Source organism: Phytophthora ramorum, assembly GCF_020800215.1.
Source record: "Phytophthora ramorum isolate Pr-102 chromosome Unknown Phyram_PR-102_s0014, whole genome shotgun sequence".
Classification (NCBI taxonomy): domain Eukaryota; phylum Oomycota; class Peronosporomycetes; order Peronosporales; family Peronosporaceae; genus Phytophthora; species Phytophthora ramorum.
In genome coordinates this window covers 1,227,324-1,246,727 of record NW_027150660.1, presented here as the reverse complement: position 1 = coordinate 1,246,727, position 19,404 = coordinate 1,227,324, and the positions used below count along the sequence as shown (strand labels likewise).

The 19,404-nt window shown below is 54.6% G+C and overlaps 2 protein-coding genes across 2 annotated transcripts; one reads left to right on the top strand and one right to left on the bottom strand.

Annotated features, from left to right (window-relative positions):
* Positions 1–10,993: 10,993 nt before the first annotated feature.
* KRP23_12261 (Deleted in lung and esophageal cancer protein 1) lies at positions 10,994–17,533 on the top strand (the record flags this gene model as incomplete). Its single annotated transcript, XM_067882857.1, has 1 exon — positions 10,994–17,533. The coding sequence occupies one exon, from the start codon at positions 10,994–10,996 to the stop codon at positions 17,531–17,533; it is 6,540 nt and encodes a 2,179-aa protein (XP_067739870.1).
* A 172-nt stretch (positions 17,534–17,705) lies between these two features.
* KRP23_12260 (6-phosphofructo-2-kinase/fructose-2,6-bisphosphatase) lies at positions 17,706–19,404 on the bottom strand (the record flags this gene model as incomplete). Its single annotated transcript, XM_067882856.1, has 2 exons — positions 17,706–18,073; positions 18,144–19,404. 2 exons carry the CDS (start codon positions 19,402–19,404, stop codon positions 17,706–17,708), a joined length of 1,629 nt encoding a protein of 542 aa, XP_067739869.1.

Below are 19,404 nucleotides of genomic sequence, written 5' to 3'. Positions count from 1 at the left end.
TTCAGGATCAAGAAAAAGATCGAAGAGTTTGCGTACGAGTTGGAATTGCCAGACCGAAGTGGGTACAGGTTCTACCCGGTGGTGCACGTGTCCCGACTCAAGGCCGTCGACGAATTTGGAGACCGACCGAAGAGTCGGTTAGCACCTGAAGTGACCGAGGATACGAGACTGGACTTCGACGAGGAGTTGTTGCCTGAAGATAGCTGGGAGCCAGACCAGCTCGCTGGCGAATATGAGGTAGAAGCCATCCTCGATGACCGATCCCCGCTGTCGACGAGCACTAGCCGTGCTGTCCGAGAATTCAAGGTGAAGTGGATTGGGTATGATGAGCCCACGTGGGAGCCTGCCTCAAATTTATCATGTGGCGGGCTACTTTATGATTATCTGCGGACCCGGCGCAGCGAACGACGATTGCAGATGGTTCAAGTTGCTGATGAGAACTAATCTGGGGAGCTACCGAGAGTTGAACTGTCTACGGGGGTGATACAGCCCGTAGCAACAGATGAAATTTGCTACTGTATCAAAATTGCGAGTGACCGACTATTGATTGCTACCAAGCCTCGGACGAGGCCTGGTTGCGACGTCGGTTGACGAATGAACTGCCTGCGGGGATGATGCAGCCCGCAGTGACAGACGAAAACTGCTACTGCATCGAATTTGCATATTTACATGTGATGTGAACGATTTTTGAATGGAATTGGATTAAATGGAATTACTTGGAGCTCACGAACTGCCGCAACGGATGGCTACGGAGTTCGGACGGCGCACTAGCAGCTTGATGAACGAACGTGGAAAATGGATGGGGCCAGACCGAAGCCTAGACCTCAGTGGTCGACGCGATGTCGGCCAAAACATCCAGGTCTGACCCTTGAAGAGCGGCCAACTCGCTGTCTGCTGCCGAAGCCGGAGTGCGACTTCGAGAATGCTCGGAAGTGTCTTCACCTTCCTCCTCCTCGCTCGGCTGATCGGGGACACGAGCGACAGAAGCTTGGGCAGCCCATGGGGCCGTCACCAAAGCCGACGGAGGCGTGGGTGGGGACGAACCCTCTGCACCCTCGCCAGCAGCCAGAGGAGTGGCAGCCGGCGACCGAGGAACGGTCACCGATGCTCCAGCGGAGCCAGAAGTAGCGGACGGAGTGCCGCTAGCATCCTGTGAACGTGGATTGAGATGGATGCAAACACCGAGAGGTCAGACAAGGTTCAAGGAGCATGAAGAAGAAAAGAGAAGCAGGAAACGAACCTCTCCGGATGCATCAAGGGCATGAAGAGCGGCAGCCGTAGCTCGGTTGAGCAACGGCGAGCGGCGAGCCATCGGGGTGCGATTGAGAGGCACCGCGACGCGCACTACTTGTGGAAGCTTGCGTCGAGGCGGGGGCAGTTGTGGCGTTAGGTTTTGGTGCCGAACTGTCACGGTTTGGCTGACGTTGCACCTTTCAGTGAACGGCGACAGAGTGTCTTGATTGGCGGGTCTCATTTCCCGCGCTATAGTGACCTAGGAACAATAGTGACCGAGGTCTCGGCTGGGTCTAATAAAACCCCGGCCGAGGTTAAAAGCCTCGTTTGTATCCATTTCGTGTCGTACCCTCGGCTGTATAGAGCCGGCTATACGATTTCCCGCAGAGATCTGTTTACACTTGATATTTGTATAGAGATATAGGACTAGCCAAATGATGACCTACAGAGGCTCCCAGAGCTGTAGGATAAAAGAGAAATAAATCAGCAGTCTTCCCCACAAGCCACCAAGGGTCAAGTCCGTCTTCGGTAAGTCTAGCTAGCTTGTCTTAGGGTCTGGATACGCTCGGCTGCGTGGGATGCCTGTCAGCGAGCTTGAGGTACATTGAACCGAGAGTTTGTTGCTGGTCAGTCCAAGAGATAGGAGTGGCCGAGAGTTAGGGGCGACAAGGAGTGTCGATCCCTATATATTGGTGGAACCCGAGTGTTCCCAAGTGTATCTCACTACCCGCCGAGGTTACCCTCGGCAAACCCGTATCAGGCGTGACTGCCGGTACCCTTCCTTCTGAGGGACTGCGGGGGATCGCGCGAAAGCGCAATATTGCATTCTAGCCCTCGCTCGTGGCTAGTAGTGCAGGTTTTAAGGTTGACGGAACTCAACCTTGGTATACAGAGGCGCTTACAACCAACCCGGTGTAAGGGATCGTTCCTGGTCTTCAGGTGTTGATCCAACGTTCGCTGACCTTTCGCGAGGGAAGCGTGTGTTGTTGGTGGGACTCATACCGTTCGGTAGTGAGATTTTCTGCGTGTTCCTACACGACAGGAGTCAGAAGTAGCGGACGGAGTGCCGCTAGCTTCCTGTGAACGTGGATAAAGATGGAGGCAAGCACCGAGAGGTCAGGCAAGGTTCAAGGAGCATGAAGAAGAAAAGAGAAATAGGAAACGAACCTCTCCGGATGCATCAAGGGCATGAAGAGCGGCAGCCGTAGCTCGGTTGAGCAACGGCGAGCGGCGAGCCATCGGGGTGCGATTGAGAGGCACCGCGACGCGCACTACTTGTGGAAGCTTGCGTCGAGGCGGGGGCAGTTGTGGCGTTAGGTTTTGGTGCCGAACTGTCACGGTTTGGCTGACGTTGCACCTTTCAGTGAACGGCGACAGAGTGTCTTGATTGGCGGGTCTCATTTCCCGCGCTATAGTGACCTAGGAACAATAGTGACCGAGGTCTCGGCTGGGTCTAATAAAACCCCGGCCGAGGTTAAAAGCCTCGTTTGTATCCATTTCGTGTCGTACCCTCGGCTGTATAGAGCCGGCTATACGATTTCCCGCAGAGATCTGTTTACACTTGATATTTGTATAGAGATATAGGACTAGCCAAATGATGACCTACAGAGGCTCCCAGAGCTGTAGGATAAAAGAGAAATAAATCAGCAGTCTTCCCCACAAGCCACCAAGGGTCAAGTCCGTCTTCGGTAAGTCTAGCTAGCTTGTCTTAGGGTCTGGATACGCTCGGCTGCGTGGGATGCCTGTCAGCGAGCTTGAGGTACATTGAACCGAGAGTTTGTTGCTGGTCAGTCCAAGAGATAGGAGTGGCCGAGAGTTAGGGGCGACAAGGAGTGTCGGTCCCTATATATTGGTGGAACCCGAGTGTTCCCAAGTGTATTTCACTACCCGCCGAGGTTACCCTCGGCAAACCCGTATCAGGAGTGACTGCCGGTACCCTTCCTTCTGAGGGACTGCGGGGGTTCGCGCGAAAGCGCAATATTGCATTCTAGCCCTCGCTCGTGGCTAGTAGTGCAGGTTTTAAGGTTGACGGAACTCAACCTTGGTATACAGAGGCGCTTACAACCAACCCGGTGTAAGGGATCGTTCCTGGTCTTCAGGTGTTGATCCAACGTTCGCTGACCTTTCGCGAGGGAAGCGTGTGTTGTTGGTGGGACTCATACCGTTCGGTAGTGAGATTTTCTGCGTGTTCCTACACGACAGGAGTCAGAAGTAGCGGACGGAGTGCCGCTAGCTTCCTGTGAACGTGGATAAAGATGGAGGCAAGCACCGAGAGGTCAGGCAAGGTTCAAGGAGCATGAAGAAGAAAAGAGAAATAGGAAACGAACCTCTCCGGATGCATCAAGGGCATGAAGAGCGGCAGCCGTAGCTCGGTTGAGCAACGGCGAGCGGCGAGCCATCGGGGTGCGATTGAGAGGCACCGCGACGCGCACTACTTGTGGAAGCTTGCGTCGAGGCGGGGGCAGTTGTGGCGTTAGGTTTTGGTGCCGAACTGTCACGGTTTGGCTGACGTTGCACCTTTCAGTGAACGGCGACAGAGTGTCTTGATTGGCGGGTCTCATTTCCCGCGCTATAGTGACCTAGGAACAATAGTGACCGAGGTCTCGGCTGGGTCTAATAAAACCCCGGCCGAGGTTAAAAGCCTCGTTTGTATCCATTTCGTGTCGTACCCTCGGCTGTATAGAGCCGGCTATACGATTTCCCGCAGAGATCTGTTTACACTTGATATTTGTATAGAGATATAGGACTAGCCAAATGATGACCTACAGAGGCTCCCAGAGCTGTAGGATAAAAGAGAAATAAATCAGCAGTCTTCCCCACAAGCCACCAAGGGTCAAGTCCGTCTTCGGTAAGTCTAGCTAGCTTGTCTTAGGGTCTGGATACGCTCGGCTGCGTGGGATGCCTGTCAGCGAGCTTGAGGTACATTGAACCGAGAGTGTGTTGCTGGTCAGTCCAAGAGATAGGAGTGGCCGAGAGTTAGGGGCGACAAGGAGTGTCGGTCCCTATATATTGGTGGAACCCGAGTGTTCCCAAGTGTATTTCACTACCCGCCGAGGTTACCCTCGGCAAACCCGTATCAGGAGTGACTGCCGGTACCCTTCCTTCTGAGGGACTGCGGGGGATCGCGCGGAAGCGCAATATTGCATTCTAGCCCTCGCTCGTGGCTAGTAGTGCAGGTTTTAAGGTTGACGGAACTCAACCTTGGTATACAGAGGCGCTTACAACCAACCCGGTGTAAGGGATCGTTCCTGGTCTTCAGGTGTTGATCCAACGTTCGCTGACCTTTCGCGAGGGAAGCGTGTGTTGTTGGTGGGACTCATACCGTTCGGTAGTGAGATTTTCTGCGTGTTCCTACACGACAGGAGTCAGAAGTAGCGGACGGAGTGCCGCTAGCTTCCTGTGAACGTGGATAAAGATGGAGGCAAGCACCGAGAGGTCAGGCAAGGTTCAAGGAGCATGAAGAAGAAAAGAGAAATAGGAAACGAACCTCTCCGGATGCATCAAGGGCATGAAGAGCGGCAGCCGTAGCTCGGTTGAGCAACGGCGAGCGGCGAGCCATCGGGGTGCGATTGAGAGGCACCGCGACGCGCACTACTTGTGGAAGCTTGCGTCGAGGCGGGGGCAGTTGTGGCGTTAGGTTTTGGTGCCGAACTGTCACGGTTTGGCTGACGTTGCACCTTTCAGTGAACGGCGACAGAGTGTCTTGATTGGCGGGTCTCATTTCCCGCGCTATAGTGACCTAGGAACAATAGTGACCGAGGTCTCGGCTGGGTCTAATAAAACCCCGGCCGAGGTTAAAAGCCTCGTTTGTACCCATTTCGTGTCGTACCCTCGGCTGTGTAGAGCCGGCCATACGATTTCCCACAGAGATCTGTTTACACTTGATATTGTATAGATATATAGGACTAGCCAAATGATGACCTACAGAGGCTCCCAGAGCTGTAGGATAAAAGAGAAATAAATCAGCAGTCTTCCCCACAAGCCACCAAGGGTCAAGTCCGTCTTCGGTAAGTCTAGCTAGCTTGTCTTAGGGTCTGGATACGCTCGGCTGCGTGGGATGCCTGTCAGCGAGCTTGAGGTACATTGAACCGAGAGTTTGTTGCTGGTCAGTCCAAGAGATAGGAGTGGCCGAGAGTTAGGGGCGACAAGGAGTGTCGATCCCTATATATTGGTGGAACCCGAGTGTTCCCAAGTGTATCTCACTACCCGCCGAGGTTACCCTCGGCAAACCCGTATCAGGCGTGACTGCCGGTACCCTTACTTCTGAGGGACTGCGGGGGATCGCGCGGAAGCGCAATATTGCATTCTAGCCCTCGCTCGTGGCTAGTAGTGCAGGTTTTAAGGTTGACGGAACTCAACCTTGGTATACAGAGGCGCTTACAACCAACCCGGTGTAAGGGATCGTTCCTGGTCTTCAGGTGTTGATCCAACGTTCGCTGACCTTTCGCGAGGGAAGCGTGTGTTGTTGGTGGGACTCATACCGTTCGGTAGTGAGATTTTCTGCGTGTTCCTACACGACAGGAGTCAGAAGTAGCGGACGGAGTGCCGCTAGCTTCCTGTGAACGTGGATAAAGATGGAGGCAAGCACCGAGAGGTCAGGCAAGGTTCAAGGAGCATGAAGAAGAAAAGAGAAATAGGAAACGAACCTCTCCGGATGCATCAAGGGCATGAAGAGCGGCAGCCGTAGCTCGGTTGAGCAACGGCGAGCGGCGAGCCATCGGGGTGCGATTGAGAGGCACCGCGACGCGCACTACTTGTGGAAGCTTGCGTCGAGGCGGGGGCAGTTGTGGCGTTAGGTTTTGGTGCCGAACTGTCACGGTTTGGCTGACGTTGCACCTTTCAGTGAACGGCGACAGAGTGTCTTGATTGGCGGGTCTCATTTCCCGCGCTATAGTGACCTAGGAACAATAGTGACCGAGGTCTCGGCTGGGTCTAATAAAACCCCGGCCGAGGTTAAAAGCCTCGTTTGTACCCATTTCGTGTCGTACCCTCGGCTGTGTAGAGCCGGCCATACGATTTCCCACAGAGATCTGTTTACACTTGATATTGTATAGATATATAGGACTAGCCAAATGATGACCTACAGAGGCTCCCAGAGCTGTAGGATAAAAGAGAAATAAATCAGCAGTCTTCCCCACAAGCCACCAAGGGTCAAGTCCGTCTTCGGTAAGTCTAGCTAGCTTGTCTTAGGGTCTGGATACGCTCGGCTGCGTGGGATGCCTGTCAGCGAGCTTGAGGTACATTGAACCGAGAGTTTGTTGCTGGTCAGTCCAAGAGATAGGAGTGGCCGAGAGTTAGGGGCGACAAGGAGTGTCGATCCCTATATATTGGTGGAACCCGAGTGTTCCCAAGTGTATCTCACTACCCGCCGAGGTTACCCTCGGCAAACCCGTATCAGGCGTGACTGCCGGTACCCTTACTTCTGAGGGACTGCGGGGGATCGCGCGGAAGCGCAATATTGCATTCTAGCCCTCGCTCGTGGCTAGTAGTGCAGGTTTTAAGGTTGACGGAACTCAACCTTGGTATACAGAGGCGCTTACAACCAACCCGGTGTAAGGGATCGTTCCTGGTCTTCAGGTGTTGATCCAACGTTCGCTGACCTTTCGCGAGGGAAGCGTGTGTTGTTGGTGGGACTCATACCGTTCGGTAGTGAGATTTTCTGCGTGTTCCTACACGACAGGAGTCAGAAGTAGCGGACGGAGTGCCGCTAGCTTCCTGTGAACGTGGATAAAGATGGAGGCAAGCACCGAGAGGTCAGGCAAGGTTCAAGGAGCATGAAGAAGAAAAGAGAAATAGGAAACGAACCTCTCCGGATGCATCAAGGGCATGAAGAGCGGCAGCCGTAGCTCGGTTGAGCAACGGCGAGCGGCGAGCCATCGGGGTGCGATTGAGAGGCACCGCGACGCGCACTACTTGTGGAAGCTTGCGTCGAGGCGGGGGCAGTTGTGGCGTTAGGTTTTGGTGCCGAACTGTCACGGTTTGGCTGACGTTGCACCTTTCAGTGAACGGCGACAGAGTGTCTTGATTGGCGGGTCTCATTTCCCGCGCTATAGTGACCTAGGAACAATAGTGACCGAGGTCTCGGCTGGGTCTAATAAAACCCCGGCCGAGGTTAAAAGCCTCGTTTGTACCCATTTCGTGTCGTACCCTCGGCTGTGTAGAGCCGGCCATACGATTTCCCACAGAGATCTGTTTACACTTGATATTGTATAGATATATAGGACTAGCCAAATGATGACCTACAGAGGCTCCCAGAGCTGTAGGATAAAAGAGAAATAAATCAGCAGTCTTCCCCACAAGCCACCAAGGGTCAAGTCCGTCTTCGGTAAGTCTAGCTAGCTTGTCTTAGGGTCTGGATACGCTCGGCTGCGTGGGATGCCTGTCAGCGAGCTTGAGGTACATTGAACCGAGAGTTTGTTGCTGGTCAGTCCAAGAGATAGGAGTGGCCGAGAGTTAGGGGCGACAAGGAGTGTCGATCCCTATATATTGGTGGAACCCGAGTGTTCCCAAGTGTATCTCACTACCCGCCGAGGTTACCCTCGGCAAACCCGTATCAGGCGTGACTGCCGGTACCCTTACTTCTGAGGGACTGCGGGGGATCGCGCGGAAGCGCAATATTGCATTCTAGCCCTCGCTCGTGGCTAGTAGTGCAGGTTTTAAGGTTGACGGAACTCAACCTTGGTATACAGAGGCGCTTACAACCAACCCGGTGTAAGGGATCGTTCCTGGTCTTCAGGTGTTGATCCAACGTTCGCTGACCTTTCGCGAGGGAAGCGTGTGTTGTTGGTGGGACTCATACCGTTCGGTAGTGAGATTTTCTGCGTGTTCCTACACGACAGGAGTCAGAAGTAGCGGACGGAGTGCCGCTAGCTTCCTGTGAACGTGGATAAAGATGGAGGCAAGCACCGAGAGGTCAGGCAAGGTTCAAGGAGCATGAAGAAGAAAAGAGAAATAGGAAACGAACCTCTCCGGATGCATCAAGGGCATGAAGAGCGGCAGCCGTAGCTCGGTTGAGCAACGGCGAGCGGCGAGCCATCGGGGTGCGATTGAGAGGCACCGCGACGCGCACTACTTGTGGAAGCTTGCGTCGAGGCGGGGGCAGTTGTGGCGTTAGGTTTTGGTGCCGAACTGTCACGGTTTGGCTGACGTTGCACCTTTCAGTGAACGGCGACAGAGTGTCTTGATTGGCGGGTCTCATTTCCCGCGCTATAGTGACCTAGGAACAATAGTGACCGAGGTCTCGGCTGGGTCTAATAAAACCCCGGCCGAGGTTAAAAGCCTCGTTTGTACCCATTTCGTGTCGTACCCTCGGCTGTGTAGAGCCGGCCATACGATTTCCCACAGAGATCTGTTTACACTTGATATTGTATAGATATATAGGACTAGCCAAATGATGACCTACAGAGGCTCCCAGAGCTGTAGGATAAAAGAGAAATAAATCAGCAGTCTTCCCCACAAGCCACCAAGGGTCAAGTCCGTCTTCGGTAAGTCTAGCTAGCTTGTCTTAGGGTCTGGATACGCTCGGCTGCGTGGGATGCCTGTCAGCGAGCTTGAGGTACATTGAACCGAGAGTTTGTTGCTGGTCAGTCCAAGAGATAGGAGTGGCCGAGAGTTAGGGGCGACAAGGAGTGTCGATCCCTATATATTGGTGGAACCCGAGTGTTCCCAAGTGTATCTCACTACCCGCCGAGGTTACCCTCGGCAAACCCGTATCAGGCGTGACTGCCGGTACCCTTACTTCTGAGGGACTGCGGGGGATCGCGCGGAAGCGCAATATTGCATTCTAGCCCTCGCTCGTGGCTAGTAGTGCAGGTTTTAAGGTTGACGGAACTCAACCTTGGTATACAGAGGCGCTTACAACCAACCCGGTGTAAGGGATCGTTCCTGGTCTTCAGGTGTTGATCCAACGTTCGCTGACCTTTCGCGAGGGAAGCGTGTGTTGTTGGTGGGACTCATACCGTTCGGTAGTGAGATTTTCTGCGTGTTCCTACACGACAGGAGTCAGAAGTAGCGGACGGAGTGCCGCTAGCTTCCTGTGAACGTGGATAAAGATGGAGGCAAGCACCGAGAGGTCAGGCAAGGTTCAAGGAGCATGAAGAAGAAAAGAGAAATAGGAAACGAACCTCTCCGGATGCATCAAGGGCATGAAGAGCGGCAGCCGTAGCTCGGTTGAGCAACGGCGAGCGGCGAGCCATCGGGGTGCGATTGAGAGGCACCGCGACGCGCACTACTTGTGGAAGCTTGCGTCGAGGCGGGGGCAGTTGTGGCGTTAGGTTTTGGTGCCGAACTGTCACGGTTTGGCTGACGTTGCACCTTTCAGTGAACGGCGACAGAGTGTCTTGATTGGCGGGTCTCATTTCCCGCGCTATAGTGACCTAGGAACAATAGTGACCGAGGTCTCGGCTGGGTCTAATAAAACCCCGGCCGAGGTTAAAAGCCTCGTTTGTACCCATTTCGTGTCGTACCCTCGGCTGTGTAGAGCCGGTCATACGATTTCCCACAGAGATCTGTTTACACTTGATATTGTATAGATATATAGGACTAGCCAAATGATGACCTACAGAGGCTCCCAGAGCTGTAGGATAAAAGAGAAATAAATCAGCAGTCTTCCCCACAAGCCACCAAGGGTCAAGTCCGTCTTCGGTAAGTCTAGCTAGCTTGTCTTAGGGTCTGGATACGCTCGGCTGCGTGGGATGCCTGTCAGCGAGCTTGAGGTACATTGAACCGAGAGTTTGTTGCTGGTCAGTCCAAGAGATAGGAGTGGCCGAGAGTTAGGGGCGACAAGGAGTGTCGGCCCCTATATATTGGTGGAACCCGAGTGTTCCCAAGTGTATCTCACTACCCGCCGAGGTTACCCTCGGCAAACCCGTATTAGGCGTGACTGCCGGTACCCTTCCTTCTGAGGGACTGCGGGGGATCGCGCGGAAGCGCAATATTGCATTCTAGCCCTCGCTCGTGGCTAGTAGTGCAGGTTTTAAGGTTGACGGAACTCAACCTTGGTATACAGAGGCGCTTACAACCAACCCGGTGTAAGGGATCGTTCCTGGTCTTCAGGTGTTGATCCAACGTTCGCTGACCTTTCGCGAGGGAAGCGTGTGTTGTTGGTGGGACTCACACCACTCGGTAGTGAGAATTTCTGCGTGTTCCTACACGACACTAGATGCAGAGATGCCGGAGATGCTGCTCGGAGTCAGCTCTTGTGAAGCATCGGCGTTGCCGAGAAAGGTGCTAACGCTGGCGGGGCTACGGAAGCTGTATAAATATTGAATTAGTAAGCACACATATCTGGTTTATCTGGCTAGCCGTACCGTTTTGATAAATCTGTCATATTATAGAGGTCGTTGCTGCACAGGTGCTGCACCTGTCACCGGCAAATACCACAAAGGACGTCTCATCTCGTCCAAGTCCTCAAAGCAGCAGTCAATCTTGTCGCACTTCATCGTTGCGATCGATGAGACGGAAACCGAAGAATGAGAGCGGGGGGGGGGGGGGGGGGGGGGGGGGGGGGGGGGCTATCGCCGGAGAACCACCCATTGCGTGCGGCCATCGAAGATCCAAAGGCTGCCCAAGCATTCAAGATTTAGTAAAGCTATAGTACTAAATATTCGAAATCTATACAACTAAAGCGTTTAGTTCTACTAAAGCTGAAGCCACGGCATATTATGTTTAGTACTAATAGTTAGGCACTACTTATCAAAACTATCGGGGAGAATACTATCAATCCCTGCTCGCGGATCTTGAAGCGGCGCATTCACTCTCGATGGCCGCTAAGAAGACGTCGGACGCCGCCGCTGCAGCTGCTGAGGCCGCCATGGCCCTGGAGCTAGAAACTGCAGCTGTAGCAGTCGCCTCCATAGAGGCCCAGCAAGAAGCGGAAGCGGCGGCCGTGAGACTCCAGAAGCAGCAGCAGGAGGAGGACGAGCTGGACGTCGTGGCCGTCGGAGCCGTCGCGCACGTGATTCGACGCGCTTTCCACACCTTCTACGCATATCCAGAGGCTGAAGACCACACGACAGACGCTTCCGATGCAGACGCAGCAACTCTGGCGGATTTTGAACCCCTACAAGTCTCGGAAGGACCAGTAGAAGGTTCCAAGCAGGACGAGGCACAGGCTCAAGACAAGTCGCCGCAGGACGAGCCGCAGGTTCAAGAGAAGGTGGAGGAGAGGTATATGAGGGAGATGGAGCTGAGTCCGTTCGTGGCGCTCGCTCAGAGCCGCAAAGACGCCATCGCCAAGCAGCTGGAGCACAAGCACGAGCGGGCGAGGGCGCTACTCCAGTTCATGGACGAGAGACAGCGACAAGCGGCAGAAGCGGACGCGCAGATCACAGAACTGTTGAGTCAAAGAGGACTCGTAGTCAAGGCGCAGATTCCAGTGGGACCATCGCACTTGAAGTTGGACGAGCAGGAGCTGAGGACGGTGACGGACACCGGAACGGACTTTGGCGAGTTTGCTGACGCGCTCCTGCATGCGAAGACGCTGGTGGCGGAGTATGAGCAGAGGAGGAAGGCGATGAGTGGGAATATGAATCAGGTGCTGGCATCGCCCACGAGAAGAACTGCTGCTGGAGAGGGAAGTGGTGAGAATGGTGATCAGGTTGGGTACCTGGGTACGACCACGTCTTCGAGTATACGCAAGGGAGCTACGCTCGAGCAGCACAAGAATCACATTGCGGGTGTTAAAGTTGCACATGCAGAGCACCGTGCTACTACTACAGCTGAGAAGACGTCGCCCCCGAAAGATGGCATGAACCAAGATGGAGATAATGTACCAGATCTGACCGCGACAACGTTAACGCCGTTGTCAACCACACTACTGGAGCAACAGCAACTTCAAGGTTTGAAACAGACCATGAACCCCATCGAGAAACGAAAGAACATGGCGATCCTGGAGCGTATGCAAACGAAACTCGACTTTGTCCGAAACCCGCGTTATGCAGTTCCTGTTCAGACCAACACCAGAAAGGATAACGTGGAAGAGGATCTCATTGAACTGCCTGAGAGAAATAGCAGCTCAAAACTAAATTTCGATATCGTACCGAAGCCACCAGTCATGTTCACAGACTACGATATCGGTGGAATCTATGAGCAAATTGTGTATGTGCGGAACACGAGCGTGCTTTCTCGACGCGCGCGGATTCTCCCGCCAGCCACAATTTTCTTCTCGATGGCAAGTGTCTCCTTCCCGGAACAAAGCGGGATGGTCGCTCCTGGTATGCACGTAGAACTACGCATCCGTTTTGCACCGGACTCCCGAGCCGACTACAAAGACAGCTTTACCGTCCAGTATGAGACTGAACAATCGGCGGCTCCAGGATCCACCGGGATACCGGGAGCTGCTGGGTCGGCAGAGATGGTGGTTCCGCTGATGGCTCGCAGGGAACCTCCGGAGCTGACATTGCCGCTGGTAGTTCGTGCGCAGAATACGCTGGTTGGTGGACGCTCGGTTACATCCCTGGTCTGCAAGAACCTTGGCGGGAAGGCACGCTTTTGGCTGCTGAGTGAGCCGGCTTGGTCTCGGCTGGAACATTTACACTCGACAGATGGTATGTCTCCGACTCGTTCTGCGGTCGGGATGCTGGGCGGGGAGAACGAACATGGTACTGCGATGGATGTTGGTCCCTTCCGCATCATGCCCAACGACATTGAGCTGGACAAAGGGCACAGTGTGACGTTCGACCTCATATACACACCTTCTGGCGTTGGTGAGCAACGCGAGCGTTTTGTCATGGTGTGCGATAACTGTCTCGTGCGCGTCTTCCAGGTTGTCGGCCGCGGCTGTCAGGTGGATATAGCTACCACACGCGTGAACGACTCGCCCATCGATACGACAATTGCCGAGATGGGCCCTCTAGACCGTTTGTTCTTCCCCGATGAAGTCCTCGTAAACGCGTGTGCCCGTCAGACGATTGTGATTGCGAATGACACACCAATAGACGTCAAGTACTCCTGGAAGATCCACCCTCTAGTCGAAGAATCAATAAGTGACGGCGGAAGTGACGGCAAGGACAAAGCGATGGTGTTCTCGCTCACAGCAGACTCGTCTCCACCATTTCGAATCACTCCAGACAGCGGCGTGTTTGCATTATCGTCATCGAAAGAGTTCACCATCGAGTTCTTGCCAATTGAGGCACGCGCTTACGCGTACCAAGCAACGCTTATGATTAACGACATCCCAGCCTGCAGTATGCCGGGTCCTGATCAGATGGCACATCTAAAAGCTGCATTTCAGACCCACGAAGATCCTCCTCTCAGTCCTCGTGGTGCGGCTAAAGCAGCAGCAAGAAAGTTGAAGGACGCAATGCCAGGATTTTCGATGCATCTTCGCGGACAAGGGAGACTCGGCAGCTTTACTATTAGCCCGCCACTGAACGATTCCTGGATACCTCTTGAACCTGACGCCTTGCAGCACGCTGGAACTGTTGGCTCCGAGTCTGAGCAGTTACTACTGCAGAACCAGACGTATTCAAGCAGCGTGGTGCTTAGTAATCAGTCCGACGCACGTGTTGTCTATCGCTGGGATGTTGAGAGGCTACGGCAACGGCACTTGGCAGCGAGTGGTGGTCCTTCAGATTTGGCCTTTATGTCGGTGACGAAGGGCCATCCTCCGCATTTCAAGTTGAAAATCTTACCAACCATGGGAGAGTTATCTCCTCTGGGTCAACAACGAGTGGAAATCACCCTTACACCGATGGCCACAGGTGCCTTTTCACTCAGTATCCCGTGCAGAATCGTGGTCCCCAACTGTGTCAATGACGCGCCACGTTTTGAACGATGGTTACTCCTTGAGGGTCGTGTTGCTGGTGCGGAAATCGAGATCACCAGTACCGAAGTCGATTTCGGGCTTGTTCTAGTCGGTGCAAGTGCTGAGTCAAGCATCACCATCCGAAACCCATCGCGCAGTGTCCCGACAAATTGGAGATTCTTACACCTAGAAGGTTCTACCTCAGGTGGTGATCCATTGACCGGACAGCACCTGCAACAGTCCCCGATAGGTGCTAGACTTCGGCGTTCAAGCTCGAAGGAGTCCGTCACCTCGCGTCACTCTGCGATTTCCTCGAGCTCGGGCAACGAGACAGAACGCAGTCTTTTCACTTCGAGAGACATATTGCCTCGGGCCACTGTAGCTTTCGCACCGGAGAACGGAGTGCTCGCACCTGGAGAGATATTCACAGTGAAGGCTACGTGTCTGGCAGGGTCCCTTCCGGAACGATTTCGGGGCCGTTTCAGCTGCCAGGCAGCTCTAGAACGCAGGTTCTTTGGGGACAACAGCGCCGGTTCTCACGCGGTCGTATCGGCACGAGCAGAAATCCAATGTCCAAACGTTTTCCTCTCAACTACTCGATTGCCACTGGGAACAACATACTTGGGTGTGGAGATTCACCGAACCATCGACCTCGTGAACGTTTCCAATCTCGAGGCTGCGTTCAAGTTTGTCGAGCCCGAAGGTGCATCCAGAGCGTACACGATAAGTTTTTCCCCGAAGCAAGGCACAATTCGCTCGAAAGAGCGACTCGGAATCACGCTGAACTACACACCACGACAAGTAGGACGGTTCACGGTCGTACTCGCGTGCAGTGTACGCGGTTTGGCGGCCCCGCTAGGATTCGAGGTTTCTAGCAACCACAAGGGTCTTGTACTCTCGTATGAACTGCTTCAAGCCGCGCCCTCGACGAAAACTTTCTTGCGGAAAGAACGATCGTTTGACACCACCAACTTCTTGCTACCGAAGTCGCCGAAGGAGATCGCCCTGGAGCGTGGTATCCCGCTCACAGACTGCGACCTGGAACCGGAGACTAATCCACTCAGCAGCGTTCCTAAACTCTCATTCGGAAACAACGTGCCGCTAGGTGAACGGCGGACACTCTCCCTTTTGATTCGAAACTACAGCGGCATTGAGGCGCTTGTGGACCTTGAGGCTAAGAAATTTCCGGCTGCAGCAGTTAGCGCTTCATATCTCGACACAGGACTGACAAGTTCTGGTAGTGGAAGCTCTTCGCCATCGACGTCTCCCAGCAAAAGCAGACTCAAAAGCAGGCTTGGTCAATCCGAGAGTCCACGATCACTCGGGTCTAACAGGATGGGCTCTTTCCGAGCGAGTGGCACAGGGCAGGACAATCTCACTAAGCTGCGACTTACGGATGCCAAGGACAATGGGAACCGATTCCAATCTGATAATGGGCGAGCCTATCTGCGTCAACGAGCAGAAGACGTGGAAGACCGACAGATACTACGCGAAGGTCGTGGTGTAGCATTGCAACTGCACCCCGCCCGCGTCCACGTTCCCCCCTGGGAGCAAGTCGTCGTGCGTGTCACGTGCTTCAACAACATGCCAGGTACTTATGTCGACGATGTCGTGAGTCGCGCAACTGGGGCTCCTCCTGTCTTCTTGCACGCAAACGTGGGCGTTGTCGGGACGCCACTTGCACTGGATCGCAACTGTGTGGGGCTACACTTCGGAAAGCCCGTACCTGAGGGACGCCCCCCGGTCTTACTTCGACAGCCAACGTTAACCTTTGGCGCTGTCTGTGTTCGTGCTCCCAGCATCACAAGGACGCTGCGGGTGATAAATCGCGGCCCACAACGTGCTCGTCTCAAGTGGAAGTTGGTGGAGAATGGGCGAGAGGATCAACTCGTGAATGTGACACTGCGCGTTGACTTTGGATCACGTGTGCAGCTTCGCATCACACCATGTGACGAAAACAATAGCGCTGCTGCCGCACTACCTTTCATAGTGGAGCCTCAGTCAGCCATGGTGCCGGCATTCAGCACCGCTCCGTTCCGTGTGACGTTCGAGCCATCTAAACACGGTGTATCGGCGCCGAGAGCACTTCTGTTAGCAGATGCGCATTGGTACGACACCAGCCTCGAGGAAAAATCTGATACTGGTAGTACTGCCAGTTTAGGCAGCACTACCCCTTCTGTTGGAGGCGATCCTCGTCAAGAAGACGCTTCGGGCCCCACTCGACAAAGTAACAACAGTCCAAGCAGCACGACGCATGTCGCTGCAGGAAAAGCCTTTGCTGCTGTGCGGATGGCCAACGCGATGGTTCGAAAGCCAGGTCCAGTAACAGGTAGTATTCCAGCTTCATCCTACAGCCCGAAGTGCCTCCGTGTGCTGCTTTCTGCTGACGTTATCGAGCCTGAGCTATCCATCGACAAACCAAGAGAACATCTTCGGCAGGTCGAAGCGCCACCGTCGCCTCTGTCAGGAAGAAATGGCTCAAAAAGAAACAGCGTGCCATCGATAGTACTCCCACCTCCACAACCACTTGCTCCATATCACATCAAGTTCACGACGTGGTCAACTCTGATGTCGGTGTCGGCAGCACAGCATGTCTTCCATCGACGTGAGCTCTTCTTAGTGAACCGGCTGGGGTCAAGGGTGACGTTCCGGTTAGAGTGCGATGGCCCATTTGCCGTTGCTCACGCAGACTCACTGGCACCGCGTCACCCCTTGTCGATGGCCGATCTACCACCAGCACACCGCCGTTCTGCAGCACAGGGCGAGTCGTATATGTTCATGCTGCCACCACAGATGTCCGTGCGTATCGACCTGCGCTTTCTTCCGTCGGCGTCGTTGACGACTGATTCAGCAGCTTCTGCAGCTTCGAAACCCAAGGCGAAGCCGCTTCTTCAGCAACAACAACCACTTCACTCGCAGTTTGATGGACAGCTCCGTGTCAAATTTGCTACGAAGTCGGTTCAGACGATTCGACTCGCTGCTGTCGTGTTGCGGCCTGCGATCGTGGTGTCCCCATCGGCCTTTTACTTTGGACGGGTTCATCTCTCAGCTTCCCGATTCGTCGTGCTACGCCTCGCAAACCCAACCACCGTGCCCGCGCGCTTCGCCGTCCAGCATGTTCCAAGACCAAAGCCGATATCACGAGCGCAGCACCAAGAAATGCAACAGCACCACGCACACTTGACCGACGAGCCGGCCGTCTTCACATTCTCGAAACTCTCAGGCGAACTCCGTGGGCCCACCACTACTCTCAAGTCAGCCGGCGGATGGTTGCCTACCACCGACTCAATGCGTGACCTACTAAGCGAAGACGCAACTACGACCCACCCGCTCGTGCATGCACCACTGGAACTTCGTGTCGAGTTTCATCCTCGTGAAAGTGGCCGGCGATACAAAAGCCGCTTCCGATTTACTGTGGAGCACGGTCGCGACTTCGAAGTGATGCTGGAAGGCACTGGGCACCTGAATGAAGTGGACAATCCACGCGACGGTGATCGGCCTCTTGTGCGCGTCCGTGAACTTGAGCACTCGTACTATATCTTCCGCGGGACCTAAAGCATCCTGCACAAAGAATTCATGTAGCATAGCATACGTGAGGCAAACGGGGTGGGTAAGGATGTCGTGTTGAGTTCTTCTTGGGCCTTGTGCAACGAGCACGAAGGTTCATACGCTTGAGCGGGAAAGAAGCAGACGTGCACGGCGAGAGGTGCTGCCACCACTTGCTGCCTTAAGCACGCATGTTAAATACAGTTTTTGTCCAGCCGTCCTGACTGGGCACGAGCTCGAGTACCGAGTGGAATGGAATCTCCAGGTCCGGGCTGCTTTCAATAGGCGCACCCAGGAAGTACGAGTAGAGCACTTGCAGTGTCGAGATGTGCGACACCACAAGTACGGGACCTGTGTGCTGCTCGATATCGATGAGGACAGGCTCCAGGCGCAGCATTAGGTCTTGGTAGGACTCGCCACCAGGGAAGCGAGTACGCCACGGGTCCTTCTCGTACGCCGCATAGGCCTCGGGCATTTGGTCCTTCATCTGATCCATTGTCATTCCGTAGCATTCGCCCTTATCCAGCGGATTCAGTGTTCCCATTTGCACTGAGAAACACAACACACGTAAGTAACCACGCAAACAGCTATCATATCCAACTCAGGAATGTGCACTTACTTCGCTTGCCGTAGGGAAGGAAGTCTGCTGTCTCTACAGCGCGCGGTAACGTAGACGTCATGACGAGACACTCGGTCGGGTTGTCCTCCGGCATAATGCCTTCATTCTCCATCCACACCGCCGTACGCTGCTTGACAAATTCACCCAGACGGTAGGCAAAATCCACCCCCAGCGGGCTCAACCTTGCCGACCGCGGCGCCACGCACGGGTCCTTAATAATCGCGCGAAAATCTCGTCGCACCTCGGTGCAGTGTCCTGCCCGCACCAGCCAGATCGGGCGATGTTCGATGTGGAAGCTCATCATGTAGGGCAAGATGGACTTGGCCACGTGGCCGTAAATGCCCTTGGCGTGCACTTTGGACTGCATGTCAAACAGCTTAATGTAGCTGCAGTCCTCCTCGTCCTCGAGGGCTTCGTACGCTGCTTCATAGTTCTTGAGTCTCTGCTTCAGGTCCGCGAATGCTTCCTCCTCGGGCATATTCTGGTAGTCCGGGCTGCTCTCGACCTTCTGCTTGATATTGGCGTTAATCACCGCGTCACTGGTGCAAATGCTCTCCACAAAGACCACGTGCACACTGGTCTTGTGCTCCTCTGCAAAGGCGCTGAACACTTCCCGCAGCACTTTCCTCCTGCCTTTGGTGGTGTTCGTGGCGTCAAACACGGCCACATCTCCGCCTCGCTGCCCATCTTCGCCTGCGAACCAGCGCTGCACCTGCTTAAGTGACTCGAGCGCGAGCATCTCGCGCTCCTCTTTAGCTTTTGTATTGTTAGGGTCAAAGAACGAGTGGTCTTGCTTCATACCCACGCTCTTGGCGCGCCGCAGCTGGCCCACGTTGAAGACCTCGCACCTGAGCCCCTTCCAGCAGAAGAACTTCCAGAGCTTCTTGGCGATGAACGACTTGCCGCGCGCGGGCAGCCCCACCATGACCAGCACGAGCTTGTCCGCCGAAGGTGTGAACCGCTGGCGCTCGCTAAAGAGCGGTCGATTGGTCTCACGCGACCCGCGGCGGTTGAACAGCGGCGGTGGCACTGTGAACGTCACCGTCTTGTAGTCCATCGAGTCAGGACCACCCGGAGACGGCAGTTGGGAGGTCCCAGCGGTTTGTTGCGTCACTTCCACGGCGAGTGGCGCGCTCGGAGAAGGCGCGAGAGATGCGGGAGACGCAGGCGCGGGTTGAGGCACTGGGCGCGATGTGGTGGGGGCCGCCTCGGCCACGGGAGAGCCCGACGAAGGAGTCGAGAGCCACTCGACGGGAGCCAT